Below are 26,780 nucleotides of genomic sequence, written 5' to 3'. Positions count from 1 at the left end.
TTAATTACAAATTCTGTAGATAGTGTTCTGCTTAAATTATGCAATCATTTGATTTGGTCTACCAGTTCGTCGAACGATAATCGAAATTGTTTAAGTACTTTTGTCAAAATAATCTAGAATTGACTCATACAAATAATAACTTGATTGTTGATAAGAAACCTATCAAGTTGGTTTGCCATGATTCAAGTAAACATGTTAAAGAACTCGAACAAGTGGATAAGGTATTGAATGTCATGCTTACAATTATTGACAATCGCTCAATAATATTGCTGACCGCCAATAATGAGTATATAACTTATATAGAATATATGGAAAAATATAGGAACTAAACCCCAGGCAAACTAACCCCCAAATTAACCTCCAGTTAAACTAACACGCAAGTAAATAACAGCAATAACAATGCGTTTAAGGGGGTGTTTTGTCTATTTAATTTAATAATTTTAACACAAAATATAGGAAAAGTTTTTTGCTTGCTAATATAAATACTGTGATAGCGATAATTTCCAATTAGAATGTTAAGCCATTTACGAAACTACAGTGAAGTTTTTGGACCTCAAGAGCTCCACAAATTGGGCAGCTCCTTTGCCATTGGCCTCCTCGTAGTAGGGCAGCTCCTTGAGCCTCTCCAGCCAAGCGGCAATCTTAGGGTACTTGACCTGATCCAGCTCCAGGAAAACACCAATCGAGGTGATCGTCGATACGATGCTAAAATCGGCTATGGTCAGCTGATCAGTAGCCATGTAGTCGTGATCATCGAGAAAGGTCTCTACGAAATCGTAGACCTGCAGTATGTGATCCACCTGATTGCGGGGCAAGGTGGGCTCGCCGTAGAAGAGCACCGGACGGGTGAGTCTCCTTAGGGCAGACTCGAAAATGACACCCGACTCGAAGTGCATCAATTGGTCCACTTTGGCGCGCTGCAGCAGATCCTTGGGATAGAGCTCATCGCTGGCCGCGTACTTTTCCACCAGATAAGCCATGATGGCATGCGAGTCCCAGATGCAGGCATCATCGTCCTGCATCAGCGGCACCGTGTGCTGCGGATTCTTCTTCGAGAAGTCCTCGCTAAAGTTCTCCTTCTCGAACAGATTGACGAACACAAACTCGAAGGGCAGATCCAGTGCCTTCAGGGTGAGCAGACATGCCCGGGTGGGCGGACTGGCGTCCAGGCCGTATAGCGAGATCTTACCCATTCTCCAGCGAACTAACGAATGAGTGGTCAGTGCGGTAGCAGGACGAATATATAGCTAACCTGCGGGCCCTGGGAACCTGCCAAGCTGTCAATGGATTTTTAATTAGGTCCGCCCACCAAAACCCACGACCCCTGGAAACATATTTCTTGAAATTAAATTATTTACACTTAAATTACGGCAATGAGTTGGCGTAAAAATAGGCAAGCTAGTTCACCTGCCCTAATATTTAAGTTTCGTATTAAATTCTAAAACAGTTTACTGTCATAGCAAAGTTAATAATACCTTATACTCCTTGATTATATCTTGCTTATAACATTTAACGAAACTTGTGTATTTAATGCATTTTATTGCTGCTTAATGGGTTTTTTCTTCGAGTGTGTACAATGCCAAACGTTTGTCAACAACTTTCTTTAATTAGCAGATAATTAAAAATTGATGCAGCAACGCACTCGATAATTGTGGGAAATGCTGGTTATAGCAGGGTCAGCTGGTCCTTCAGCAAGTCCACGTACTTCCTGGCGCCCACACCATTGGCTTCCTCGTAGTAGGGCAACTCCTGGAGACGCTCCAACCAGGCGATTACCTTCGGATACTTCTCCGCCTCCAGGGGAACGAAAGCCGGCAGAGATGAGGCTGTGGCAGCACAGCAAAAGTCCGCAACGGTCAGAGTGTCCCCGGTTATGTAGGGATTGTCCGCCAGGAAGGCCTCCAAGTGGCCATAGCCATCCCTCACATTGTCGCCCTTTTCACGCGAAATCTCCGTGACATTATTGTAAAAGTAAGGGGCGCAGATATTTCGAAGCGCCATGAACAGAGCACTGGCATCGAAGTACAGCCGCTGATCCACCCGTGCCCGCTTCACCAGATCCTTGGGATACAGCTCATCCGTCTTGCCATACCTGCCCACCAGGTAGCAGACAATGGCATGTGAGTCCCACACGAGCACTCCATTGTCATCCAGCAGCGGAATGGTGTGCTGGGGATTCTTCTTGAGATACTCCTCCTTGCGATGCTCTCCGGCCAGAAGATCAACCTCCTTGAACTCATACTCCAACTCCAGGGCTCGCAAAGTCAGCTGGCAGGATCTGACTGGGGGACTAATGTCCAATCCGTACAGCACAATACCAGACATGATCTAAACTCAAACCGTTACTGGTTTCAGGGATTTGTAAGTTGAGTATTTATACCTTTCTAGAGCTTCGAAGTGGCTCAAACTCATTGCATCGGCCACTACTTCCAAAGAAAGAAACCGATCCGTTTGGGACTCCAGTCCAAAGTACGAGAGTGTGTTTCCCATTGAGTTTTCTTGATATAAAGCCTTGAGAGTTTTTTAAACAACATGCCTAGGTTTTGCGTAAATATATCATATTCCATTTGCTATAAATCTGCACTAAGTTTGTTTAAAATAAATATTCAGATTAAATACAGAGAAATAATACAAAGTTTCAATTTCATAAATATTATAGTTTATTAGGAATTTTATGTAAAAAATAGCAGCTGTTTAGACAATAGTGTATTTTTTGCTCTTGATAAAGTTGGCAACCTGCGACATTCGTGATCCGTTGGCCTCCTCGTAGTAGGGCAACCTCCTGATGCGCTGAATCCAACCCGCCAACTTTGGGTATTTGGTGGCATCCACATCACGGAGAAGTATCGTAGATGAAAGCACTGCTATGACGTGGAAGTCAGCGATGGTTAGGTACTTTCCAGCCAGAAAGTCATTGCTTGCCAGGAACAAGTCGAGTGTCTTGTAGACCTCTTCCAGGGCATCGAATCTAGCCTTGGGTATCTCGGTCTTGCCCTCCCTCAACGGGGCGGTGAGTCCACGACCCGTGGTGGCCAAGACACTGGAGTCATAGTGCAGCCGCTGGTCCACAATGGCCCGCTTTTGAAGGTCCTTGGGGTAGAGGGTATCATCCTTGCCGTATTTGCTTACCAAATAGGCATTGATGGCATGGCTATCGTTGATATAGAAACCATCGTCCTCCAAGGTAGGAACACTGTGTAGTGGATTGATCTTCAGATATTCCGGCTTGAGGTGCTCTCCGGTCATCAGGTTAACAATCCTGTACTCGAATTCCAACCCCAAGGCATTAAGGGTTAGCAGGACCGAGCGAACTGGTGGACTCCCATCGATTCCATATAGAATGAGTTTTCCCATTTTCCGGTTCTTGTTTGCTTTTTCTGCTGTAAGTGGAGCTCTTACCTCGTTGAATCGCCTGAACACTGTGGGGCTTTTATAGCTGGGGAGCTCTCTTAAATTAAGAGAGTTTCGCTGTGCTGTAATGACTCGGCAGTAAACCAAATTGGATGACATCAGCCCATATTACAGTGCTCTTTTAATAATCAATCTAAGGTTTTTGACGTAAGAGAGCTTTATAGATTTTCATTCAAAAGCTCTTACAACCTGCTCTTTCTACATTCTTACAAACAATGCTCAATTATTAGATGTTGGTTATAAGCCAGTAATTACCGCAAGCTAAAGTCAAAGTACTAAACTTATTGATTCATATACATACTGTTGACCTCTTGATTGTTGTCCTCTTAGTTAGTTAATGACAATCGCTCGAATTAAAATAATTTAGTTTAAAACATTTCTCTGAATATATAAGCATTTTGAATAAAAATTTAATTAAAAATGCATCTATCAAGTGGAAACTATATATTGTGATCCATGTATCATATCTGCCTCCAGATCTAAAGCAGTTATCAAGCAGCAAACACAAAAATAAACCAGTAGTTTCTCTTATCGATTCACTCAAAACAAGTTTGGACTGATAGTAAGCTAAATAGTCGAACAAAAGTCAAGTGGTTATGATATTTGTTGTTCTTATTTATTTTTTGTCTATTACTAAAATGCCTTAAACAATAGTAAAGTTCTTGCTCTTGATGAACTCGATGATTTGGGCAGCACGAGAGCCATTCGCCTCCTCGTAGTATGGCAGCTCCTTGATGCGCTTGATCCAGGCAGCCAGATCGGGATACTTGGCGGCATCCACGGGCAGGAACACCAAAAAGCCGGTCAAGCTGGCGATGACGTGGAAATCGGCAATGGTCAGGTTGTCGCCGGCCAGATAATTGCCATTCTCCAGGAACAGATTGAGGGACTTGTAGACACCCTCCAGGGCATCGATCCTCGCCTGCGGAATCTCCGACTTGTTCTCCCAGAAGAGCGGGAAGGTGATGGCCCTTCCTGTCGAGGTCACCACACTGGAGTCGTAGTGCAGACGCTGATCGACAATGGCTCGCTTCTTCAGATCCTTGGGGTACAGAGAATCATTCCGGCCGTACTTGCTCACCAGATAGGAGTTAATGGCATGGCTATCGGACAGGTAGAAACCATTATCATCCAGGGCGGGCACGGTGTGCAGGGGATTGATCTTGAGGAACTCTGGCTTCAGGTGCTCCTTCTCCATCAGATTGACGATCTTGTAGTCGAAGTCCAAGTTCAAGGCCCGCAGGGTGAGCAGCACCGAACGGACCGGAGGACTACCGTCGATTCCGTAAAGCGTAAGTTTTCCCATGTCTGTAGTGTGCTGTAAGGCGATTGACTAGTAACTGCTTACTGACAGTCCAAACTTGGGGCTTTATATAGCCACCAGCCATCACCTGGTGCTCTTCACTTAAGAGAGCTTTGCAAATCAGCGATGACTCTGCAGTTTGACATACTCAATGTTTGGAAACCACATATCTCTTAGCTGTCGTATACGTAATATTTATGTATTTCACATTTTAAAGCTTTACAATTCAAAGCTCACATATTAAACATTTCTATTTGTTTACTCATCTTTTTGGGATTCAAAGACCCTTGTCATAATTTAAACGATAAGCCAGTTGATTATATTAAACAGTGAAGCAGCAATTTTTGGAAATTAACTATCAATGGTTATAGATTATAGATAGATTTTATGGTTATAAAACTGATCATTTCAATATTTCCAACCCTTCTATTATCTCTCTTTAAAATTCAATATTTAATGATAGTTTTATTATGATTCAAAAATCGATACATTATTGTTACAAATCAGTTGCATTTTTGATTCGATTTTATTCTTTTTCTTGGACATTTTATGTATTTCTGTTTAATACAAATTACCATTGCTCCAAGTTTAATACGGGTTTCAATAAATTGATGTACTTCTTCGTGCCTCGCAGATTGTCCTCCTCATAATGTGGCAACTTGGAGAGGCGTTCGAGCCAAGCAGCCACCTTGGGATACTTTTCCTCATCCAGATCAAGAACAGCGGCCAGTGAGGCTGCAGTAGCTCCGCAGCAGAAATCAGCTATGGTCAGTTGCGAACCGGTCAAATAGGGATTATCCCCTAGAAACTTCTCCAAATGGCCATATGCATCTTTGATGTTGTCCACCTTCTCCTTGGGAACCAGGCTTACTTGGCGAAGAAAAAAGGGTATACTGACATTTCGCAGCGACATAAACAGAATGCTGGCATCAAAGAACAAACGCTGATCCACCTGTGCGCGCAACACCAGATCCCTGGGATATAGCTCATCCGACTTGGCGTACTTGTCCACCAGGTAGCAAACAATCGCATGTGAATCCCAAATTAGGGCACCATTATCTTCGAGGAGTGGCACGGTGTGCTGCGGATTCTTCTTGAGGAACTCATCCTTGAAGTGATCTCCGGCCAGTAGATCCATTTCCTTGTACTCGTAGTCCAAGTTCAAGGCACGCAAGGTCAGCTTGCAGGCGCGAACAGGAGGACTAATGTCCATGCCATACAAAACCAATTTATCCGACATGATGCGATCGCCAGAGAGACCCAAGTTCCACTAAATTTCCCATACTCAGAAATCTAAACGAGCTTAACGAGCTTGCCCCATTCGTATCTTAAATAAACTTTTGTTATTGTACACCGACGAATATCAACTGGAACGCACATAAAACGAGCGATAAAAATACTACGGTCGGCTTCCCCAACTGTGAGATAATAATTACTGACTCAAGTCCCATATACAAGTTTAGCCTACAAGTATGCACTATATGATACCTTCTAATATATAGAGCCACTATAGTCGTACCTGGACCAAAACAACAAAACCAGTAAACCAAATTCCAAAGTAAAGATCATTAATTTGCTTATTTTTTTAATAAGAAAAAGTTACAATTTATTAACTAGTATGCAGACAATGTACATGGTGGCTCAAGTTTATGGGTTCATAATGGGTTCAGTACTAATGTGGATTCTTCTCCCTACTTAGGCACCCAGTTTGGTCCACTTGCTACGCAAGAAGGCGACGTAGCCCTGAACCGGACCCTCATTGATCGCCTTGTAGTAGGGAATCTGATTGAGGCGATCCAACCAAGCGCATACCTTGGGGTACTCCACGGGCTCAATGTCGACGGCAGCGCGGAGGGCACTAACTGTGGGTCCGGAGAGCAGATCGGCAAGGGTCAGCGAATCGCCCACCAGATAGGAGCTGCTGCTCAGGAAGGTTTCCAGGATCTTTAGAGCCCGATGAATGGAGTCCAGCTTCTCCTGGGGCACCACTGTGCATCCTGTGGTCCAGAAGGGACCGACAACATTGACTAGCCCAGGGTAGACTGCGCTGGCTTCGAAGAACAGGCGCTGATTGATGATCGCCCGCTTGACCAGATCCTTGGGATACAGTTCGTCCGACTTGGCATACTTGTCCACCAAGTAGGCGGCAATGGCATGCGAGTCCCAGAGCACAGTACCATTGTCATCGAGCACAGGTACCGTGTGCTGGGGATTCTTCTTAAGGAAATCCTCGCTCAAGTGCTCACCCGCCTGAAGATTCACCTCCTTGTACTCGTAGTCCAAATTTAGAGCCTTCAGGGTCAGTTTGACGGCTCTTACGCAGGGACTGAAGTCTGTGCCGTAGAGTACAATTCCCGAGCTGGACATGTTGTGTGGGTCAGGTGACAAGCGATTCTATAGCGACTGAATACTCTGCCCATTTGTTATATACCGCATTGGGGAAAGCTTTTACGCTGGTGGTCTCCTACAGTGCGGCATGTAAAGATGAAAGCTTCCGATTTTGTTTGTTTGTTTGATTTCAAGTAAAAACTGCTTTGTTCACCATTATACGCCTTTTTATTTATTTCACCAGCAGATAAATCGAGAACTCAATTTTTACAACTCATGCTCGAATTTTTATTCAAGTATTTTTTTTAGTTTTTTTTTACATACATATACTAGAGCTTTTATACAGTCAAGTCTATTTACACCATAATTTCAGGAACTTAAAAATGTCCTTTTAGGATCTAAAAATCTATACATAAATTTGAACTTAACTTAAATTAAACTTCTGTCACCACAAAATCCATTAAGCTTGGAATATCTGGAATATCTATATCTATATATCTTGTTATATAGCATGAATATTTGTTTTTTGTGATTCCCCATTGACTATGTAAATCAATCCGAACTTAATTTAAGCCAGATCTTTCTCTCTTCTCTCTCTTCTACAAACTAATTTGTTTAAAGCTTTTTGGCGAATATAGATGTTTAAGCTGTGTATATTTATTCTGCGCTGATTTGGCTTCCTTATCGGCATATCGTACATATGTATGTTAATATGTATGTACCCAAGTTGCTTAGCTATGGAATTTGCTTAATAAAAAAAAGATTTTTTAAACAAACTGTCGTGTGACCCACCTAAACGATAACAAAATGCAAATATTTCAAGTAAAATATTGTATATATATTTTATATTTTATTGAAGAAGTTTATGCTTTAGGAATGGATGTGTACATTGTTAATAGATGGAATTCAAACTTGTGAAATGTCATATTTAAATATAAGTTTAGTTTCACTTGTCGCCCAGCTTGGTCCACTGGCTGCGCAGGAAGGCGACGTAGTTCTGGGCCGGAGCCTCGTTGATCTCCTTGTAGTAGGGCAGCTGGTTGAGGCGATCCAACCAGGCGGTGACCTTGGGATATGTCGCAGGATCTATGTCCACGGCAGCAGGCAGGGCGCTTACAGTGGGTCCGGTGGAAAGATCGGCGAGGGTCAGCGAATTGCCGGCCAGGTAGGGGCTGTTGCCCAGGAACGTCTCCAGCAGCTTCAGACCCCGGTGTATGGCGTCCAGTTTTTCCTGGGGCACTTCGGTAACACCATTTATCCAAAACGGACCGCTTACATTGGCAATACTAGCGTAGATTACACTGGCATCGAAGAAGAGACGCTGATTGATGATCGCCCGCTTGGCCAGATCCTTGGGATACAGCTCATCCGACTTGGCATACTTGTCCACCAAGTAGGCGGCAATGGCATGGGAGTCCCAGATGAATGTGCCATTATCATCGAGCACCGGTACCGTGTGCTGGGGATTCTTCTTCAGATATTCCTCGCTCAGGTGCTCGCCAGCCTGAAGATTCACCTCCTTGTACTCGTAGTCCAGATTCAGGACCTTTAGGGTCAGTTTGACGGTCCTCACACAGGGACTGAGGTCTGCCCCATAGAGTACAATTCCAGAGCTCGACATGGTATGTGTTGTTTACCCGGCAGCGTTTTTCTTTCGACTGATCTCTCTATTTTCTGTGTATAGCACACACCTTTTTGCCGCAAGCTTTTTGCTGAATGAGAGAGAACTTCGTAAATCTAAGAAAAAAGCTCGAACCCATGTGTTTGTTTGCTACTATGCCAAACAGTTAGAAAAAAACATATATAGAATATGTTTATTTCATCATACAAAACATTGATTACCTTCAACTGAATAGTTCTGGAATCATCCATATTCTACTAATTTTAAAACAACATATGCAGGGAACTACAAAAAATATATACCCATAAAAAAAAGTAGGTCTTTGTGAACTCAGAAACTTTGGTTGTCAGAAGAAAATAAATTAATAAAGTTACTTGTTTTATGATTTATTGTAGTATACATCTACATATTTTAATCATGTAGAGCTCATGTAAATTTACAATTCAAGTATTCTTAACGAAGCTTGCAAGTTTCTAAAAGCTCGATAACATAACAGTTTAAGCTTACATAAAGCTTAAGGTTATTGGGGATAGATTATGGATAAAAATATATGATTTAATACAAAATTATAATAATAATAAATTCTTTAAATGGGTTAATATTAATCCTATTGTTTTAGCATTATATTTATATGTAAATGTTTCCACAGAAACACTGATAATGAATGTGGATTCTTTAGTTTTAATTTAGACTTTTCTAGAAGTGTAAATTAGTAGCCCCTTTGGTGCTCCAACTATGATCAAATAAATCACGGGGACATTGATCAAATATTGACGCAGCTATAGATAGCAGACCGACTTATCTCGGGCATTAATAAACAATCAGGCAAACTTAAACTTGCAGCATTATGACGTCTTTGTGGTAATTATCAAGAAACTAAGTTTAGTATCTAATCTTATCGCGGTTGAAAGAAATTAAAATTATTTAGACTGCCTTGAGTCAGTTGTGGATGGCCCACAGTCTGCTACGAATCTCAATTCAACCAGCTAGAAGGCAATTAGTTAAGCAGCCACGATGGTTAACCTGATTCTATATGGCACTGAGTCCAGTCCGCCGGTCCGTGCCGTTCTGCTGACCCTTCGTGCCCTCCAGCTAGACCATGAGTTCCACACGCTGGACATGCAGGCCGGCGATCATCTGAAGCCGGATATGTTACGCAAGAATCCCCAGCACACGGTACCCATGCTGGAGGATGGTGAGTCGTGCATTTGGGACTCACACGCCATCATCGGCTATCTAGTGAACAAGTACGCCCAGTCGGATGAGCTCTATCCGAAGGATCCGCTAAAGCGAGCTGTGGTGGATCAGCGGCTGCATTTCGAGACCGGTGTCCTTTTTCACGGCATCTTCAAGCAACTGCAGAGAGCTCTGTTCAAGGAGAATGCCACTGAGGTGCCCAAGGATCGCTTGGCTGAGCTGAAGGATGCCTACGCCTTGCTGGAGCAGTTTCTGGCGGAGAATCCCTATGTGGCCGGTCCTCAGCTGACCATCGCCGACTTTAGCATTGTGGCCACCGTGAGCACTCTGCACCTGAGCTACTGTCCCGTGGATGCGACCAAATACCCCAAGTTATCCGCCTGGTTGGCACGCATCTCCGCATTGCCCTTCTATGAGGAGGACAACTTGAGAGGAGCCCGCTTGCTGGCCGATAAGATCCGCTCCAAGCTGCCCAAGCAGTTTGACAAGCTGTGGCAAAAGGCCTTTGAGGACATCAAGAGCGGAGCTGGAAAACAATGATGCGGAAGCCATTGTCTCATCGATAAGAGAGCATTGCCTAAAGCAAAATTGTATGTAAAATGGCTTTTAATATCATGTATTAAAACTTTCTCTGCTGGCAAAATGATACAAAATTTATTGTGTTTGAATAATCATTTACTGTTCTGAGTTTACTAAAGATTTTGTAGCCATCTAAGTGCCATCTTGACCGGTAAATGTCCTTGATGTACAACATTTTTTTATGTTGTATATAAATTACTATCTAGCGTGGAGTGCATTTCCAATGGCAACGCAGCCAAAAGTTTACAACTTTTTTGCGCTCATTAAAATTATAAAATTTTCCCCTCCACAAAAGCGACACAAAATGGAAGAGGGAAGGGGGGGAATGAAAAGCGCAAAGTTTTCCTGCCGTGTCGTGCATGCTAAAGTTGTTAAATCATAATTAATTTATGACGGCGCCATCCGCCCAAGCAGCTAGCCAGCCACCCTACCCCCCTGCAACCCCAACTCGCCCCCGTTTTATGCCACTTCCAAATTTGCCTCTTATCTGCGCTCGGGTCTCGAACTCCCCGCCCTTCGCATGCCCCAAGTTCCCAAAAGGGCCGCACCGTCGTTTAAAATACTCTTAAAAAAGGAGCCCAAGTCTAAATACCTGCTGGGTGAAGTCCGTTTCCAAACCCCACGAAAGTCCTGCAGGAGATGCTGCCGTGAGTTGAAATTGTAGTCACGCCATCCAAAGATATTTATTATGAAGAAAAAATTCAAAATTTTTTGATTTTAGTTGCAGATGTATGGGAATCTATAAAAAGTACTTGAATTTTCCATTTGTTTCCTACTTATAAAGCTTTGTTTTAAAGCCTTTAAAGACATAAACAATTTCAAGGACTAATTTTTTTTTTGTTTTTTATGCATTTTTAGGAACTCGTGACTTTGTGGGCATCTCAGGAACTTACCTTGCGTCGCCGCGTTTTATGCGCCTCATTGCAGCGGCGACGAGAAAGTGGTGGCAGGCAAACTAATTGGTTTAATTTCAACTTTTACTTTGGCCCAACCAGTCACCATGCCACCCCAACGCACCCCATCCCGACGCGTCACCCAACCACCCCCACATCCTTGCCAGCATGGCTCCACGAAAATTCCACCCATCGTGTCAGTGGCATTTGAGAAGTTTGCTTTGCTTTACGCTCCGCCTGCCACTTCAGTTGCCTTCTCGCTTTTACTTTTTCCTTTTTCGCCTTTACAGGATTCCACTTGGCCGGTTTATTTCCTGTTTTTTTTTTTCATTTTTGCTCACCGTCCTCGCATCTCAATTTATCCTAGTTTTCATTAAATAAACAAGCGGATTCTTATATTTCTAAAGAAAATATAATACTCGGAAGCCATTTGAAAACTCGTTTACTATTTTAAATGAAATTTATTGCAATCCATGCATATTTTACAAATACACTGAAAAAGTAAAAGGATAATTGTGCCAGCTAGTAAATTTTGAATTCAAAGCCAAGAGCATTTGTTTTATAGCTTAAACTTAATGCTTCGCAGAATGGGAAATTTTTCGCCAGCACACTGACCACGAAAGTCATCCATGGACAGGTCGTGGAAGGCCACTCCGCCCAATCCTTGGGCATGCACAAATCCCGCCTTGATGGCCGCCGTCATGGGATCCTCGTAGCCCACCCAGAGGCCATTCTCCCCTTGATCATCCGCCGCCCGGTACGCATAGATGCCGAAACGCTTGGTGGGATCGCCCACTTTGCGCAGATGGGGCACCTCGCGATCCTGTGGTTGCTGCTGCAGCAAATCACAAATCTCCGGCCAGCTGAGCAATCCCGGCGTAACAGTTTGCCTACCCGGCGGTGCAGCTCCATTCGCCGCCGGAATTGGTGGATAGCCGGTGATGCCGGAGTTTCGGGTCATATTCCAAGCTCGCCCGTAACTGGTCACTCCCACGTGCAGTTTGTGGACACTGATTTCGGATGTCTGGTTCATCCAATACTGCACCTGGTACTGCACATTGTGACTGGGCTCCCGATCGTACATGGCATACAGTGGTGCGGGCAGATCTGCAACTTTGGGATCGCGTTCCGGCGTTTGGAAGTCATAGGTGGCCAAGTTGACGAAGTCCACGTTACTCAGAACCTTCGGAACATCAATAAAGACTATGGATACGGTAAAAACTGGTCAGATTCTCTATGGTATTAATGATTATACTCACGTTCCACTGAAACATGAGGCAGCATACTGACGGTTAGGAGTTGGCCACCACGTCGCAGATCGGATCGCAGCTCTGCGAGAAGGGTGGCAAACTGCTCCCGATGCTCCTCGGACTTCTCGTCCACCGACGAGGAACTAAACCAGCCACGGAACGATCCCCATACCCTCTTAAGCACGCCCTGCTGCAGTTTGGGCCTATTTTTGGGGAATTGCCAGGCGAGATCGATGCCATCGAACCCGTTGTTGTTCAGCTCCGTCAAAACGCTTGCCTGAAAGCTTTTCCGGTGCTCCGACTGTTCCAGTAATCTCAGATACTTGCCACTATCTGCCACGCCCTCGCTGTCCACATCCCGATCGCCGCCCACCGAAAGCAGGAAGCGAACATGCGGATATTTCTGACGCAGCGCGGTAATGTGGCGATAATGCTGACGTTCATTGGTCAACGAAGGATCCAAACTCTTGATCTTATAGGTCTCGGCATCGATGCCCGCATAGCCGTAGACCAGAAAGTTGCAAAACTGTAGAGCGGGCTCCAGTTCAGCCAGCGACATTTGGGCGGGGCCTGAGATGGAGATAACCCCTGATCCACTTGGCACACGTTGATTAAAATCAGCCAAAACTCACCTTCACGCACAAAACTCTTCGCATCGTAGAAGCACACCAGTTTGCCCACCTCTGCGTATGTAAACTGGAAAATTGCCAAAAAACTGCAGAGCAGTAACCCTAGAAATGGGTTATTTGGAATGCACATCGTGCTCCGTAGTAACGCTTAGCTCCAAGTTAGATTCACAACTAAACTGGGACGACGATTTGTTTTGATGAACAGCAGTCGAAAGAAGCGCTGATAAGAAGGTGTTCTTATTAGTAAATATTTTAGATTGTTATATGAAAAAATCAATCTAAATGAACCTAAAATCATTGCATACTTTTGAGCGAAATACCCTTAGTTTCTAGCTACAAGAACTCAATAAATTTCACAGATACATAGAACATAACCCTTTTAAACCACCGATATGCATCTGCACAATTATTTGGAGTGAAATATTTCGAATTTCATTTGGACTGAGCTACTTATCCACCCTCCATTATCCATCCCACACATTTGCCACAAACTGGCTAACAAACATCCACCAAACACCCACTCACACACACATTAGTGTCTCTCAAAGTAAAAAGTGGGTGGTCGGAATGAGTGGCTTGGGTTATCAAAGTGTCACTTCCACAACTTCAATGCCAATCCGAAGACCTGCACTCAGCACCAATTTATCGATTCCCACAGGACAATAATGTTTGTTCATGCTCGTAACGTTTAAGCACATTAAAGCCCTCGACTTCAACGACGGAATGATGAGTTGTCACTCCCCAGGAGCGGGCCACAATAACTGGGAGGCCACCACCACCACCACCACCGCCACTCATACATGGATGGCCGTGTCCATGTCCATGTCCATGTCCTTCATCCCCCAGTTGATTAGCAATTTTGCTCACGTGACGGCAGGGGCCAAATGTGTTGACTGCCATGTCATATGATGGGAATATGGAAGGGTCAACTGTCAGGGGATGGGATCAGTGGTAAGTTGCTGCTTTTGCTTTGGAAACTTTTTTGGGGAAACCAAGTTCAATTGCTTGTTTGTCAGTCCCTTGGATAATTTACTCTGTTACAACGAGATATGGCTTCATTCGTTGCGAACATAACAAAATATCACTTAAGTATCATAAAGTGTTATTTGAAATCAAATTAAAATCGAGAAAGTGTATTGAATTTGTAGTTTAATAAACAACTGCACTCTGTTTTCTAATTAAACTGTTGATTGTGGCTTTTAACCTGGGCAAACATGGAGCAAAATTAATTTCAAGTTTATGCAAAAGGCCACAGTTGGTTGCATCATAAAGCCAAATGGTGAGAGCCATAAAACTAACCGCAGCACAAAAAAAAGGACAATAAAGGAAGCCAACGGTGGGGAAAAGCCAACAGGAATCAACAGAATGTAACCACAAGCACGGACGCTTAGGCAATCAACTAACAAAATGCACACATGTTCGGAAGCACTGCTTTCTACTTTCTACTTTCTAGTTGTTACTTTCTAACGCCCAGCCCAGCACATTGGCAGTGCCACGCCCACTGCGGAGTGGTTGATAAAAGGTTATGATATATGAAATATGTTAGTTCTTTTTATTAGTTGTATAAAGGCTTACTTGCTTATAAAGGAAGCTATTAATGGGTTTTGAACAACTTAGTTTTCGTTACTACTCTCTTTTCTTATCCATACAACTTATAGCACCATTTCTTATAAAGTATCTCTTGATATGTACTAACCATGTCCTAACTAGATCATTGTCTCACTTTCCTAACAAATTAACAGCAACCACAAAAACTTTAATAACTATAAAAGCACAGAAGATGTTTATGTGTATTACGTGATTAAACAGACAATTTTATGCTTATTTATTTTAAATTAATTAATTTTCGAACCAAATCTCTTACTTTCCAAGCAAAACACGACCTCCCTTTGAATATTCCATCGACTTCTCCATTTCTGTTCCATTTGAATTTATAGAGCATGAACATGAGCACTTGAGACCTGCGACTTGCCGCACTTAAACAGCACTCGACTCGAGTCCTTTAGCTGCAACATTTGGCCGGCTTTAATCGTGCCACAAAGGCAACTGGGCGCTGGCTTTAATTCCTGCATACCCACTCGACTCGATGATTAACTTTTTTTTTTCGATGAACATGTGGCAGCTGCCGCTGCCCGCAGCTCGTAATTAAATTGTTAACGCGCACGTGTCGGTTGGCCGTCTGTGTACAGGCGCACATTTTCACATATTACGTATACGTACATGTGTACGCTCATTTGGCTCGAGTTCATTTATCCGTAATGCCATCTACGTTGACAAATGTGTGTGTGGAACAACAACAACAACAGCGTTTAGCGCATGCGGCACTAATCCTGGTTGAGTGGAAGCTGGTTGACTGCGTTAAACCCTTTCTCCGCCCCATTTGCACTCACCTTTCTTCTGCAGAACCAACCACCACCACACCCCCAACCATCGAAAATCGCCTCAAGCCCCACGAAACAGCCAAAAAACTCATTTTGCATGGAGCTCGACTGGTGGTTTTTAATGCTTCATTGGCTTAATTGCCAGCCATGTGCAAAAACAAGTACACTGTGAAAAAACAATGTATATTGCAATGAAAAGCAATTAATATTTTCTTTGAAAAAAAAACAGAAAACTGTCTAATTATTTATTAACTAACTATTAAACAGTGTAAGTTGGAATATGATATATAAAAAAGATATAATGGTGTAGTGAAACCTTTTGAAAAAACATTCTAAGATTATTTGGTAATATATCAATTTTTTTGGAATTTAAGGTTTTTCTTTTAGTGCACAAGCAAAGTTACTTATAAACTGAATCAAACATACGCACCTACATCAACTTTTGCAAAGTTAATTTGACCACAAACACGTTCATTTACCTTTGGCGACCACATAGATACACACATAGAAAACTAAGATTTAAGAAGTTAAGTTCCTGCTAGTAAACTGCAGTGCCATTCGTTACGTTTCAGTTTTTTCGTTTTTTTATATGCACTTAATAATGTATTTAAAAAGTGCTACAATCAAATAAGTGAGATTTAAAATTGCCCTGGAACTAATAACTGCTTTGTGTGTTTGCAAATCACAGACAAAGATCTCCTCAAAGCTACTAAGTCGATGGGGATAGGCTGTTCAAATCAAGTTATGACGCATTTTTATATATTCCAGGGGTCATGTTTTAATTGAAAAAGTGCGCAATTTGCTAATCAATCCGATTTGCGCGGCTATAAAAGAGACCTGTTTGAATAGATAGGCAATTTAGTCGCTGAATCGTCGAATCATCAACAATATGAAGCTGCTCTCGATTGCCTTCCTATTGGGACTTTTGGCTTTGGCTAGTGGTAAGTGCAATAAATAATAATAATAATAAAAACTTTATTTCTAATTGAAATCCTACTTTTATTTATTTATTTCTAGCCAATCCCCTGAGTCCTGGCAATGTGATTATTAACGGCGACTGCAAAGTTTGCAATATACGCGGCGATTAGAATGTGGAACTCAAAATATGAAATAAACCAAAGTCACTGAAACACCAAAATGTTGTTTATAATATTATTTTATTAATTTTTGCAGTAAGAAATGAAGTTCGAACTGAAAAGAACGCCAACTATTAGAGTTTGTGTACAAATAAAATAAACAAGACCATCACTTTATGCACAATGCACAATAATGGCAATCTCCATTGATAATGACATTACACGGATTTAGCGGAGAAGCTATAGTAATAGTGAAATAATAGTTAGGATACTAATAGTTAAGGATTTATGTATCTTATGGATACTCACCCACTGCCATGGCGAGCAGACCGCATAGAAAGACCAAGGACATCCACTTCATATTGTAGGCAACGGTTGAAATGAAACTGATAAAAATGCACTTCATTGGTTTTCTTTTATAGGCACCTTATCTATGAATTTTAAATATCAGGTTTTTCCCAGATAGTACGTATCTCAGCTTTTGCAAGCACACATAGTCGTGCCAAGTCTGGAAATTCCCTACAAAAACAAAAATGTTGATAAGGCGATGCACATTATAAACAATGGCAAAACAAAATTAAGCGATAGTGACATCAATCAATCGAATATAAATAATAGATTAATGTAGATTTCTCTCAAAGAGGAAAACTAGAGCTGTTTAGCACGCTAATCAATTTAAATTAATATAAATATTAAAGTTAAACTATTTAAAGATTTTTAATAGCTAAGAATTAAATAAAATTTGAATATTTTAGTTTCAGAGTTAAATTCTAAATGTAGTTTAAATACACATGTAGTTGAAATATGTGACTAAATCCCATTTACAATGGGTGAAAAGCTTAAGCTTTTCAGAAATAAAAGTTATAAAAGATATTATTTCGCACATTTTATTAACTTTTTGATGACATAGTAATTTAACTGAATATATGATATAGAATTCCAAAAAGAATCGATCCAGATGTGAGTGTGTAAGATATGGATCCAGCTGAATTATGGTCTGGAGGAATTATTATTCCTGGATCATTATCAGGCTTATTGCAGTCGATGCATTTCCCATTGATATACACTTTTCCCGGCGTAGCTGCAATTAGAAAATGATTAGCTAAAAATCTATAAATATATTTATTTTATTTAATAATTACCACTAACAGCTGCCAGCAGGCAGAAAAGCAGCATCAAAATTCCGGCGACTTGGAGGGGTTTCATGTTTTTCCTTGGGGATTTCGAATAAATCTGACTGCCAAAGTGCGAGTGCTCTGCTTTTTATATGGCATTTGTACATAGTGCATATAGTATATGCTATATTATATATATAATTGTTTATAATTATTTTGCGGGATTTGACAGATTTTAAAGAAATATATGGAAGGAAATTCCTTTTAATTAGCTATGAATTATTTGTTATTTTTTAAACAACAAATTTTAAAGCTATATTGATTTTATTGCTAAGGCTGAACTATTTTGACAATAATGTAGTTAATCAAATCATAATATAATATAATTTGGATTAGTCTTTAAAACATTTATTTGAATTAAATAGTGTATTCTCAATCGCCTTAAATTATTTTCAGTTATCTGTTTCTCAATTCACATCTCTAAACTACTAAATAACAAATATTAAGCTGTCTTTAAAAGTTTTTTAATGACAAGGGATTGTTTCATTGTATGTTTTCCTAGAAATTTCTAATACATTTTGCAACTAGAATACATTTAAGTGGTTTGCTGATTATCCCACTTTCATTTGTTATCTATAGAAATCAATAAAATTTCCCCATTATAAATAATATGTTGTTTTGTCTGGAATATTTTTTTAATATGGGCACTTGATTCTGGGAATTTCAATTACATTTTCGACTTAAAAATATGTGTGGCTGTGTGAACTTCAACTGGCATCCTTCCTTCTCCGCTGCCCTTAGGCCCTCACATTGCAGACGCGGCAATCGCCGTTGATGATGACATTGCCAGGAGTCAGTGGAGTGGCTGTGTTGGAAATATAATTAAAATCATAATTAAATAACTTATTTAGTTGGTGAATAGTTGGCATTACTCACCGTTGGCCAGAGCCAGCAGACCCAGAACGAAGGCGAGTGATAGGAATTTCATGTTGTTGGTTTTTGTGGTTGAATGCTGAGCTTGACTCCAAAGAATTTGCAGTTGACAACTGATGCTGAGTGTTGAGAACTATCCGCTTTATATAGTCATAGAGCACCAAGGCGCACCGATCTGTCTTATCAACCCTGGCAGCGACGCCGGGAAAAGTCTGGCCGAGATTGGGATTCTCCCAAGCTCATGCCTAAGCCAACACCTCCATCGAGAAATCCCCGAGAGCAGCGGTGCAACGTTCTCAATGAAATTGAGCGTAAACAAGTGCAGACTGATAGCCCCGAGCTGAGCGATTGGGAAAGGGAAATCCGAGCTGGTCCAGAACGCGATTCTATTCACGTGCGAGGTGGTGGCCAGATTGCAAACCTGATTCCATTTGACTTGGCGCCCCATGCGATTCGTTTTTCCCAGTATTGCGAACCCGTTTTAATGCGTTCAATTCCGCCGAATCAATAAACTGTCATATTAGCACCCAGTTTATTAGCAAGTTTTGTGCGAAAAGGGTTAGCTAAGGTACTTGGAAAGAGTATGGTTCTGGATTACCGGGGGTCATAGCTTTTTTTCAAGAAACTCCCATTGTTAAGTAAATAATTCAAATTCAGACATAAAGCAGATCTTTATTTAAGTATTTTGAAAAAGAATTATTTTTATAATTAAATTCTATACGCCTTCATTTTTAAAATAAGAATGACAAGCAATGGTAATTCCTTAGAATTTTAAATACTGTTTACAATTTTTATTAAATATAAGCTTTGCTTAACTAATAATGGTGCTTAATTAATATTTAATTAATATTTTAATTTTTTAATATTTTTTTTAATATTTTTTCCGTGCACAGTTTCGGTAGAGTAGATTTTTTGACAGATTTTTCTGAATTAATTATATACTTATAATTAAATATAATATGATTATATTATTTAGAATTTAGAGTATCCAATGAAGTAGCAACAATTTTATTAAACATTTTTTTTAAAACTTTAGTTTGTAAAAGCGAAAGAAATTGATTATAATAATATTCAAAATGCCAATAAATTAATAAGAGGTTAATAGGTGTGCAACAGTGCGGATGAGTAATGTTAAATAAAGTTTATCATGAAAGGCGAGACCCTTTGAAGCTTTAGAAAGTTTTTCAAAAGTATATATTTAAAGATTATATTTAATATGTTAATCTACATGTTTGCATATATTTGGCATTTTGCATTTAAATTATTTGAATTAAATGTTTTAGTGAATATTTCCTATTTAGATACTGCAGTTTAAAATAGCTGCAAGATATTGAAAATACGAAAATAGTTTTGTTTTTCATCATTTTATTTGTACTTGGCAATGTTTTTTACTACTAGTTTTCATTTTAGTACAAGAGTGAGAGTATAAATATTGTCTTTAGGTTTTGAGGTAAGTTTTGGCCCATCTTCGAGTTTCAGGCGATTGCTTTCCTACTTTCCACCATGCACATTGCAGTATTTGCAGTCGCCGTTGATCACCACATTTCCTGGATCGGGCGACAGGGGAACAGCTGCAGAAGATATAAATAATTAAATCAAATAGCAGTAAAATATAGTATTACTAACCGTTGGCCAGAGCCAGCAGACCGAGCACGAAGACGGTAACGACTGAGAAGAACTTCATATTGATTCTGGTTGTTGTGGCTTTGGGCTGCTAAATGCGCAAGCAATCGATTGGATTCAACTGATGCTCTTGGCTAGTTCCACTTGATCTTATATAGCTCAGCCTGGGATCTTGGAGCAGCACATGTGCATTGGTGGGACGGAGGCCTCTGATAACCCCCATCGAATCGATGGCGCTTGGGAAAACACAGAAAGTTGAGCGTTCAATAGCATTTGTTTTGCGTATTTAAATCTGGAAATTCCAGTCCGGTGTTTATGGGCGTGTTATGTGAACCAACAGGTAGAAGCAAATATCGCATTAAGGTTCGAGTGAAAACCATTGGAGTTCTTAGAAGAATTAAAATAGTTGCAGTTCAATATACCTTTCAATCATTTGCCTTGCTTCCTAAGAACTGAATAATTTGTTTATGGTTTTGTTTACAAATAAAGTTTGTTGTTATTTTTTTACCTCAATCTGGAGCGCATGCACCTGGAAATGGCAAAAATTAAAACAAACAATAATAATATTTTTGCATATATTTCAATATAGAAATGTGGTGAGCTTAGAGAAATTGAAACCGGCTTATAACACTTTGAATACAAAGTCTGCACGTGCTACAAATTAAATTAACAGGTATACACTTGCATTCCAAAATGAGTTCATCAAACTTACTATTGAATATGTTTCTAAATAATAATAATAATCGAAGTTGAAATAGTAATCTAGTCATCTATAGATAATGCATTCATATCTTCTTGTGAACAATAAATAGAAGTTGTTGATGGAATAATATTTATAACATTTATAGAATCAGGAACCATTAAGTAAATTCTATCTATTTAATCTATAATAAATGACTAGAAATAAAATTGCATCAGCCGCGCTGTAAACGGTATTGATTTGAAAAAAAAAGATGATAATTTAAAAAAAAACACTTATTTCCTTTAATCTCCTATGCAGGCAACAGTCAATAGTTCAGCTTTGTTTTAAAACAAAGGTGTACTCAATTCCAGCCAGATCGGTTTTAAATTTGTATACATTATATATTACATTATCGATCTCAGCTAATCGGCGCGGCTATAAAAGGGGGCGACGGCGATCAATCAGCTTAGAGAGCCTCATAATGAAGAGCCTGACGTTATTGGCGCTTTTGATCTTGGCCACGTTGGCCTTTGTCCACGGTCGGTTGAAGGCCAGAAGGTTTTACCTTGAATATTAACCCTTCTTCTTCTCAGGTGGCAAGGTGACCATCAATGGCAAGTGCGTGAACTGCTCCCATGATCAAACGACTACCACCACCCACAAGCCGACAAGTGGAAAAGGAAGTGGAGGTAGGACCACAGCCAGGCCCAGCTCGAGATCATCTCCATCCCGCGGTCGCCCATCATGGGATGACGATGATGATGATGCTGACCTGGCCGGTGGCTGGTCACTGCACCAATCGGCTGGAGGAACTCAATACATTGGCAGGCGTTCGAAGCGTCAGTCGCGCGGTGGTCAGTACATCGATTTGGGCGGATCTGGCGGAAGGGGTGGAGGCGGAGGCTGGGCAGGATCGGGCATAACCACCATCGATTCCAGTGGCTATCCCGGCGGAACCCTGGTGCGCAACAGTGATTGCGTCGGTTGCAATATACGCGGATAAAGTCAATAAATTATTAAAACACTAAGAAATAATTTTTATTTTAAAACCAAGACTGTTTCAACTTATGGTGGAGCGATCTGTAATCCAGAATTATTCGGAATGACTGCGAATTTAATTTAAACAACTACAATCTAGGTTTTATTTTATTACATTTTTATTATGAAGTTAAATAATGATTTTGTATTAATCCTTGGGTTGTATATTTTCTATTTGCCACCGCGAACATTGCAATTCACACAGTCTCCATTGATGATAACATTTCCAGGATCGGGTGACAGCGGAACAGCTGCAAAATAAGATGATTACTTACTTAAGGAATCAACTAATTAATCTAATTAATACACACCATTGGCCAAAGCCAGAACACCAAGCACAAAGACAGTGATGACTGCAAAGAATCTCATATTGATTTTCAATTAATAGATCCGGTTTTATAAGCTGAACACACCGGACAAACGATCAGCTACAACTGATGCTCTCGATTAACGGAACCAGATCTTATATAGCATATAGTCGGATCTCGAAATGAATCAAGTGCAATATGAGATGAGAGCGATTGATAGCACCTGACAATATATTTTTCGTAGAAAATATATATTTATACTTTTTGTTTTGATTAGTTCGTAAATACTAAAAATAAAACTTGGCATGTTTTGTTTAGTGAGAAAGGAAGTAGAATCCTCTATTTGTATGTATTTGTTTGATTTGCATTTTAAATTCTATGTATAATTTTAGTAAAAATGGTAACAGCTATTGTGTTTTAGTTTGTAGACTATGTCCTTTTTTGAATCCTTGGGTAGAAACATCCTACTTGCCACCGTGGACATTGCACAACCTGCAGTCGCCGTTGATGATCACATTGCCTGGATCGGGCGACAGTGGAACAGCTGGAAAATAATAATTTATTAGTTAATTATTTAAGTACGCAATTTCAATTAGTTTAGTTTTACTAACCGTTGGCCACAGCCAGCAGACCGAGCACGAAAACAGTGACGACTGAGAAGAATTTCATATTGATTCTGGATGAGTTTCTCCGGTTTTGGATACTGAGTGCACTGTCCAACTGATTGGATTCAACTGATGATCTCGACTGGTGGGAGCTGGTCTTATATAGTCGGCTGTCGGATTAGAGAGCCACGCGAATCAGTGATAAGCCATGTATTTGGGAAAACACAAGCATTTAATTGGCAGACTTAAGACGGAGTCTTCAAAGACGGTAAAAATTCGTATATTTCAGACTTTTTTTTTATAAATTATTGTTTTTTTTCATTTGCTTGAGCTAAACATCAAATTACTGATTTTTTAAAAAATTAATACAGAAATACAAAAATACAATATACAATATACAAAAATACAAAAATCTTTCTTTTTTTGAAGATAGATAAGAGGTAATGGAAACAATTTACTCAAACTTTCTAAAAAACTATTGTTTACTTAGCTTATATTTAAATATTGTTATAAATATACATTAACCGCAATTTTTCAAATTTCAAAAAAATTTAAAAGATATCTCTAATTTCAGGCAAATCGTTGAAATCATTGGTAACATTGGCAGTACTAAAGAAATATCATCTTTTAAGTTTTATAAAAATATTTAAATATAATTAAGAAATATAGTAAAAATAGTCGAACAAATTATATATATGCCATGAGGATATTCTTATATTTATACAATCTGAAAGAATTGTCAAGAAAAAACAATATAATGATGACATATTCAATTATTGATTGCATGAAAATCTGTATATTTTATCACAAACATGATACACAAGAGCTAGAATGTAGAAATCAAAACCAATCTTCTGCTTTTTGTATACTCTATATTTTACAGATAAGCTTTCGTTTGATTATTACCTAGCAATAAACTTAAAGTATGAGCTTCGGTGATTGGATGGCTTCTGGAAAACCCCTGCCAAGAGTTATCTGTAACTTGAACTGGTTTCTGGGGTGAATCCCGCACCTATCTACCCTTGGTTTTGCCCCCACTGCAATCTGGTTTCCATAACAAAGCGAATGGGAATGCTTAAAAGCTCTCAGATTCCCTGTGTCTCGAGCAGATTCGTCTTGAACCCAGTTTGAGAATGAAGTGCCTGATTCTGTCCTTTGCAATTGTCGTCGTCCTGGCTTCCCAGGCCAAGGGTAAGAATCAGATGGGTCCCTTTCAATGCCACAATTTCGCTTATTATTTTATTACTCCGCAGCCGGAAATGTGATTATCGGCGGAGTATGCCAGGATTGCAGTCCTCCGGTGGCGGAAAACGTGGTCGTCGGTGGCAAATCCTACAGGACGGGTAGGCCGGGCCAGGGAACGGTCTATATCAATTCCCCTAGCGCATATCCAGGAGCTCTCGATGGTCCAATCCGGCGAGCTGGCGCTGGCGGCGGAGGAGGCGGTGGCACCCGGTATCCGGATGGCTACAGTGGTCGTCTGCCAGGTGGCACTTACCTTCACAATAAGGATTGTGTGGGCTGCAGCATCAGCGGGGGTGGAGATTAAAGAAATTATACTGTGTTTAGTACATAAAATACCTCGCATTTTTTAATTTTCTGGCATAACTTAAAATTTATTAATAAATTTCAAAAGGGTAATTTTCGTTGGATAGGTCTTTTATGTAATTGTTTATAGAATCTTATTGGTTTATTTATTGGATTATGTTTTTGTTTTCTGCAGAAAATTAATTTTATAACTAATTTTTAAGTTTATTAGAGACAGGCATTTATTATTTAAAAGTAAAATTATATAACAGCTGTTAATAATCAAAGCTTATAAAAAAGTTATAAATCAATTATTAAATCAAAAAGAATCTCGTTTAATACGCTTATTAACATCTGATGCCTTTTTAATAAATATTTAAAATTTTAATTTTTTTCCTTAACATTTCTTTATATCAAAGCAATATTTATTGGTCGGCCAAAAAAGTTTTGATTACGCAATATACAAGTTTACATACTTACTTCAATCGAACTTTATTAATATTTGCGGTGTTCGGTAATAATTGAATACTAACATGCACTGAAAATTTAAAAAATTAATAAATAAAAATAAAATAAAATTATACAATAAATATAGCAACTTCATAACATAAATCAATTGCATAAATTATATAAAGTATTTAGAAAGAAAGCTTTAACAAATGCTTAGTATAGTTTGTCAAGCACTAAGGCTTCATATTATTTATGATTATTATACAACTTCAAAATAATGCATTGAATATCTGAAATATTCCCCCTACGTCATATCACTCATATTAAAACTATAACTTAGTATACTTATTAAATAATAAGCTGGTTTAGCTGAAGCTTTTGAGCTGCACTGCCAGCGAGCCAAATGCTCAGTCGAGTGGAATAGGTTATCAAAAGCGGGGGTTTATGGAAAACCCAAAGATTTATAAAATATTCTAGGGTATTTTCTGTTACTCCCGTGTTATTCACCGCCGAGATGAAGAGATACAACTGTATAAATCGCACTGCAATTGAGCGAACGCAGTCATTGAATCGTCTCAATTGTCGCAGCGATGAAGTGCTTTTCGATTTTGTTTGCGCTACTGGCGCTCATTTCCTTTGTAGAATTTGGATATGCTCGTAAGTGTCATATATATAAAATGTATCCCTCTGAATCTTCATACTAATATGTTATTTATTTTAGGAACAATTCCTAGGATTACCATACGAAATGGCGACATTATAGTTCATGGAAATTGCCATGGTTGCACAGCACGTGCCACCAAAAACTCGGCTCACTTATCAATCAAATTTACGCGAAGATGGTAAATGTTGTATGTGTTATATAAATAAATTAACTCCAACTTGCCATAATAATTAAAATAAAATAAATTAAAAATACTAAGTATTAGCTTGTGTGCATAAAATAAAAAGTAGTAACTATTATGCTAAAGTGTCAGCGTTTTTCTGATTAAAAAGCTTCTTTGAAATGTTTAAAAACGAAGCTTAAGGTATTGTTCTTCATTTCCTGACTGCTTCAGTGTACTAAATTAATAATAGCCAAATTGCAATGTTCTCGTAAATTTGTCGTAAACTCAAGACCGGGTCGTAAATCATTTGTGGGGCTCGAGGAAAGTTCCGTTTTCGCTTCTGGTTTTATGCCTCATTGGTGGAAATATTTCAACAAAAAGGCATAAAAATTGCCATCATATTTGGCTTTACCCGCGGCCAGGACGTCGAACACGTGTTTTCTTTCGTTTTCCTTGCGGCAAAGGCATTTCCACGTACCGCGCTTTCCGCGTGTCCTGTGACCCGTGTCCTTTGTGAGATGTTTTATTGCCAAAGAGAAAACCGAGCGAAGGCAAACCGCTGTGCGCCTGTAAATGACTCCCCAGGCACCTTTATATTGACTCGTAAAATTGCGACATTTAGTTGTATGTGGGGGTGGCCAAACAATCCAATCCCTACCAGACTTTTTTCGGCCTGCTTTTCGACGTGAAAGTCACGGGTTTCCGAGGGGCTTCTCAGAGCTTTAAATTTGATTTTTATTTGCCCCAAACGATTTTCTTTTTTTATCGCGCTCAAACAACTCTTCGTCCTTCTAGTCTTTGATTTAATTCAGCGGAAATTGAGTTTTGGCTGGGTAGAAAATGGTGAAAAACAATGTCAAGTGGAGCATGAAAGGAATCAAACACTTGATAGATTTTTCTGCCACTCCCTTTTCAACTGAAATATGAACCTTTGTGTGCAGTAACTTTGATTAATTTCGTTTTCCGAAGGTATGAAGAATTTAATTGAATTTTTCAAGTGTGCT

At 39.8% G+C, this 26,780-nt stretch overlaps 19 protein-coding genes across 19 annotated transcripts; 5 read left to right on the top strand and 14 right to left on the bottom strand.

Annotated features, from left to right (window-relative positions):
- Nucleotides 1-430: 430 nt before the first annotated feature.
- LOC6735106 (glutathione S-transferase 1) lies at nt 431-1,217 on the bottom strand. The gene has a single exon (XM_002082047.4). It carries the CDS (start codon nt 1,191-1,193, stop codon nt 525-527), a length of 669 nt encoding a protein of 222 aa, XP_002082083.1. The 5' UTR covers nt 1,194-1,217; the 3' UTR covers nt 431-524.
- Nucleotides 1,218-1,522: 305 nt separating this feature from the next.
- LOC6735105 (glutathione S-transferase 1) lies at nt 1,523-2,356 on the bottom strand. The gene has a single exon (XM_002082046.4). The coding sequence runs from the start codon at nt 2,323-2,325 to the stop codon at nt 1,666-1,668; it is 660 nt and encodes a 219-aa protein (XP_002082082.1). The 5' UTR covers nt 2,326-2,356; the 3' UTR covers nt 1,523-1,665.
- A 290-nt stretch (nt 2,357-2,646) lies between these two features.
- On the bottom strand, nt 2,647-3,429 carry LOC6735104 (glutathione S-transferase 1). The gene has a single exon (XM_002082045.4). It carries the CDS (start codon nt 3,352-3,354, stop codon nt 2,695-2,697), a length of 660 nt encoding a protein of 219 aa, XP_002082081.1. The 5' UTR covers nt 3,355-3,429; the 3' UTR covers nt 2,647-2,694.
- Nucleotides 3,430-4,005: 576 nt separating this feature from the next.
- Nucleotides 4,006-4,784, bottom strand: LOC27208082 (glutathione S-transferase 1-1). The gene has a single exon (XM_016183715.3). The coding sequence runs from the start codon at nt 4,715-4,717 to the stop codon at nt 4,055-4,057; it is 663 nt and encodes a 220-aa protein (XP_016028371.1). The 5' UTR covers nt 4,718-4,784; the 3' UTR covers nt 4,006-4,054.
- A 368-nt stretch (nt 4,785-5,152) lies between these two features.
- On the bottom strand, nt 5,153-6,010 carry LOC27207913 (glutathione S-transferase 1). Its single transcript, XM_016183545.3, has one exon. It carries the CDS (start codon nt 5,952-5,954, stop codon nt 5,286-5,288), a length of 669 nt encoding a protein of 222 aa, XP_016028370.1. The 5' UTR covers nt 5,955-6,010; the 3' UTR covers nt 5,153-5,285.
- Nucleotides 6,011-6,294: 284 nt separating this feature from the next.
- LOC27208314 (glutathione S-transferase 1) lies at nt 6,295-7,133 on the bottom strand. Its single transcript, XM_016183914.3, has one exon. It carries the CDS (start codon nt 7,079-7,081, stop codon nt 6,410-6,412), a length of 672 nt encoding a protein of 223 aa, XP_016028369.1. The 5' UTR covers nt 7,082-7,133; the 3' UTR covers nt 6,295-6,409.
- A 725-nt stretch (nt 7,134-7,858) lies between these two features.
- Nucleotides 7,859-8,725, bottom strand: LOC6735103 (glutathione S-transferase 1). Its single transcript, XM_002082044.4, has one exon. The coding sequence runs from the start codon at nt 8,661-8,663 to the stop codon at nt 7,989-7,991; it is 675 nt and encodes a 224-aa protein (XP_002082080.1). The 5' UTR covers nt 8,664-8,725; the 3' UTR covers nt 7,859-7,988.
- An 858-nt stretch (nt 8,726-9,583) lies between these two features.
- Nucleotides 9,584-10,505, top strand: LOC6735102 (glutathione S-transferase 1). Its single transcript, XM_016181648.3, has one exon. The coding sequence runs from the start codon at nt 9,678-9,680 to the stop codon at nt 10,398-10,400; it is 723 nt and encodes a 240-aa protein (XP_016028368.1). The 5' UTR covers nt 9,584-9,677; the 3' UTR covers nt 10,401-10,505.
- A 1,252-nt stretch (nt 10,506-11,757) lies between these two features.
- Nucleotides 11,758-13,435, bottom strand: LOC6735101 (chitinase-like protein Idgf5). Its single transcript, XM_002082042.4, has 3 exons — nt 13,215-13,435; nt 12,592-13,152; nt 11,758-12,535 (listed from the first exon to the last, which is right to left on the bottom strand). The coding sequence occupies exons 1-3, from the start codon at nt 13,339-13,341 to the stop codon at nt 11,892-11,894; spliced, it is 1,332 nt and encodes a 443-aa protein (XP_002082078.3). The 5' UTR covers nt 13,342-13,435; the 3' UTR covers nt 11,758-11,891.
- A 2,968-nt stretch (nt 13,436-16,403) lies between these two features.
- LOC6735100 (bomanin-068) lies at nt 16,404-16,730 on the top strand. The gene is made up of 2 exons (XM_002082041.3): nt 16,404-16,533; nt 16,610-16,730. Exons 1-2 carry the CDS (start codon nt 16,482-16,484, stop codon nt 16,678-16,680), a joined length of 123 nt encoding a protein of 40 aa, XP_002082077.1. The 5' UTR covers nt 16,404-16,481; the 3' UTR covers nt 16,681-16,730.
- LOC6735099 (bomanin-065-like) lies at nt 16,590-17,085 on the bottom strand. Its single transcript, XM_039291556.2, has 2 exons — nt 16,978-17,085; nt 16,590-16,908 (listed from the first exon to the last, which is right to left on the bottom strand). The coding sequence occupies exons 1-2, from the start codon at nt 17,072-17,074 to the stop codon at nt 16,838-16,840; spliced, it is 168 nt and encodes a 55-aa protein (XP_039147490.1). The 5' UTR covers nt 17,075-17,085; the 3' UTR covers nt 16,590-16,837.
- A 454-nt stretch (nt 17,086-17,539) lies between these two features.
- On the bottom strand, nt 17,540-17,938 carry LOC6735098 (bomanin-836). Its single transcript, XM_002082039.3, has 2 exons — nt 17,811-17,938; nt 17,540-17,749 (listed from the first exon to the last, which is right to left on the bottom strand). Exons 1-2 carry the CDS (start codon nt 17,872-17,874, stop codon nt 17,583-17,585), a joined length of 231 nt encoding a protein of 76 aa, XP_002082075.1. The 5' UTR covers nt 17,875-17,938; the 3' UTR covers nt 17,540-17,582.
- Nucleotides 17,939-18,460: 522 nt separating this feature from the next.
- LOC6735097 (bomanin Short 3) lies at nt 18,461-18,925 on the bottom strand. The gene is made up of 2 exons (XM_002082038.4): nt 18,720-18,925; nt 18,461-18,648 (listed from the first exon to the last, which is right to left on the bottom strand). The coding sequence occupies exons 1-2, from the start codon at nt 18,769-18,771 to the stop codon at nt 18,581-18,583; spliced, it is 120 nt and encodes a 39-aa protein (XP_002082074.1). The 5' UTR covers nt 18,772-18,925; the 3' UTR covers nt 18,461-18,580.
- A 1,144-nt stretch (nt 18,926-20,069) lies between these two features.
- LOC6735096 (bomanin Short 2) lies at nt 20,070-20,573 on the bottom strand. The gene is made up of 2 exons (XM_002082037.3): nt 20,343-20,573; nt 20,070-20,287 (listed from the first exon to the last, which is right to left on the bottom strand). Exons 1-2 carry the CDS (start codon nt 20,398-20,400, stop codon nt 20,208-20,210), a joined length of 138 nt encoding a protein of 45 aa, XP_002082073.1. The 5' UTR covers nt 20,401-20,573; the 3' UTR covers nt 20,070-20,207.
- Nucleotides 20,574-21,414: 841 nt separating this feature from the next.
- Nucleotides 21,415-22,070, top strand: LOC6735095. Its single transcript, XM_002082036.3, has 2 exons — nt 21,415-21,560; nt 21,615-22,070. Exons 1-2 carry the CDS (start codon nt 21,503-21,505, stop codon nt 22,022-22,024), a joined length of 468 nt encoding a protein of 155 aa, XP_002082072.1. The 5' UTR covers nt 21,415-21,502; the 3' UTR covers nt 22,025-22,070.
- LOC6735094 (bomanin Short 1) lies at nt 22,035-22,520 on the bottom strand. Its single transcript, XM_002082035.4, has 2 exons — nt 22,371-22,520; nt 22,035-22,310 (listed from the first exon to the last, which is right to left on the bottom strand). Exons 1-2 carry the CDS (start codon nt 22,426-22,428, stop codon nt 22,231-22,233), a joined length of 138 nt encoding a protein of 45 aa, XP_002082071.1. The 5' UTR covers nt 22,429-22,520; the 3' UTR covers nt 22,035-22,230.
- A 155-nt stretch (nt 22,521-22,675) lies between these two features.
- LOC6735093 (bomanin Short 1) lies at nt 22,676-23,596 on the bottom strand. Its single transcript, XM_016168402.3, has 3 exons — nt 23,583-23,596; nt 22,979-23,142; nt 22,676-22,911 (listed from the first exon to the last, which is right to left on the bottom strand). Exons 1-3 carry the CDS (start codon nt 23,594-23,596, stop codon nt 22,832-22,834), a joined length of 258 nt encoding a protein of 85 aa, XP_016028367.1. The 3' UTR covers nt 22,676-22,831.
- A 430-nt stretch (nt 23,597-24,026) lies between these two features.
- LOC27208889 (bomanin Bicipital 1) lies at nt 24,027-24,550 on the top strand. The gene is made up of 2 exons (XM_016184435.2): nt 24,027-24,163; nt 24,226-24,550. The coding sequence occupies exons 1-2, from the start codon at nt 24,106-24,108 to the stop codon at nt 24,519-24,521; spliced, it is 354 nt and encodes a 117-aa protein (XP_016028366.1). The 5' UTR covers nt 24,027-24,105; the 3' UTR covers nt 24,522-24,550.
- Nucleotides 24,551-25,380: 830 nt separating this feature from the next.
- Nucleotides 25,381-25,914, top strand: LOC27207766. The gene is made up of 2 exons (XM_016183441.3): nt 25,381-25,606; nt 25,671-25,914. The coding sequence occupies exons 1-2, from the start codon at nt 25,540-25,542 to the stop codon at nt 25,793-25,795; spliced, it is 192 nt and encodes a 63-aa protein (XP_016028365.1). The 5' UTR covers nt 25,381-25,539; the 3' UTR covers nt 25,796-25,914.
- The last annotated feature ends 866 nt before the right edge of the window (nt 25,915-26,780 follow it).

The sequence above is a fragment of the Drosophila simulans genome, chromosome 2R, assembly GCF_016746395.2.
Source record: "Drosophila simulans strain w501 chromosome 2R, Prin_Dsim_3.1, whole genome shotgun sequence".
Classification (NCBI taxonomy): Eukaryota; Metazoa; Arthropoda; class Insecta; order Diptera; family Drosophilidae; genus Drosophila; species Drosophila simulans.
The sequence above is the reverse complement of the archived record's forward strand: the minus strand, read 5'-3'. Positions and strand labels throughout refer to the sequence as shown.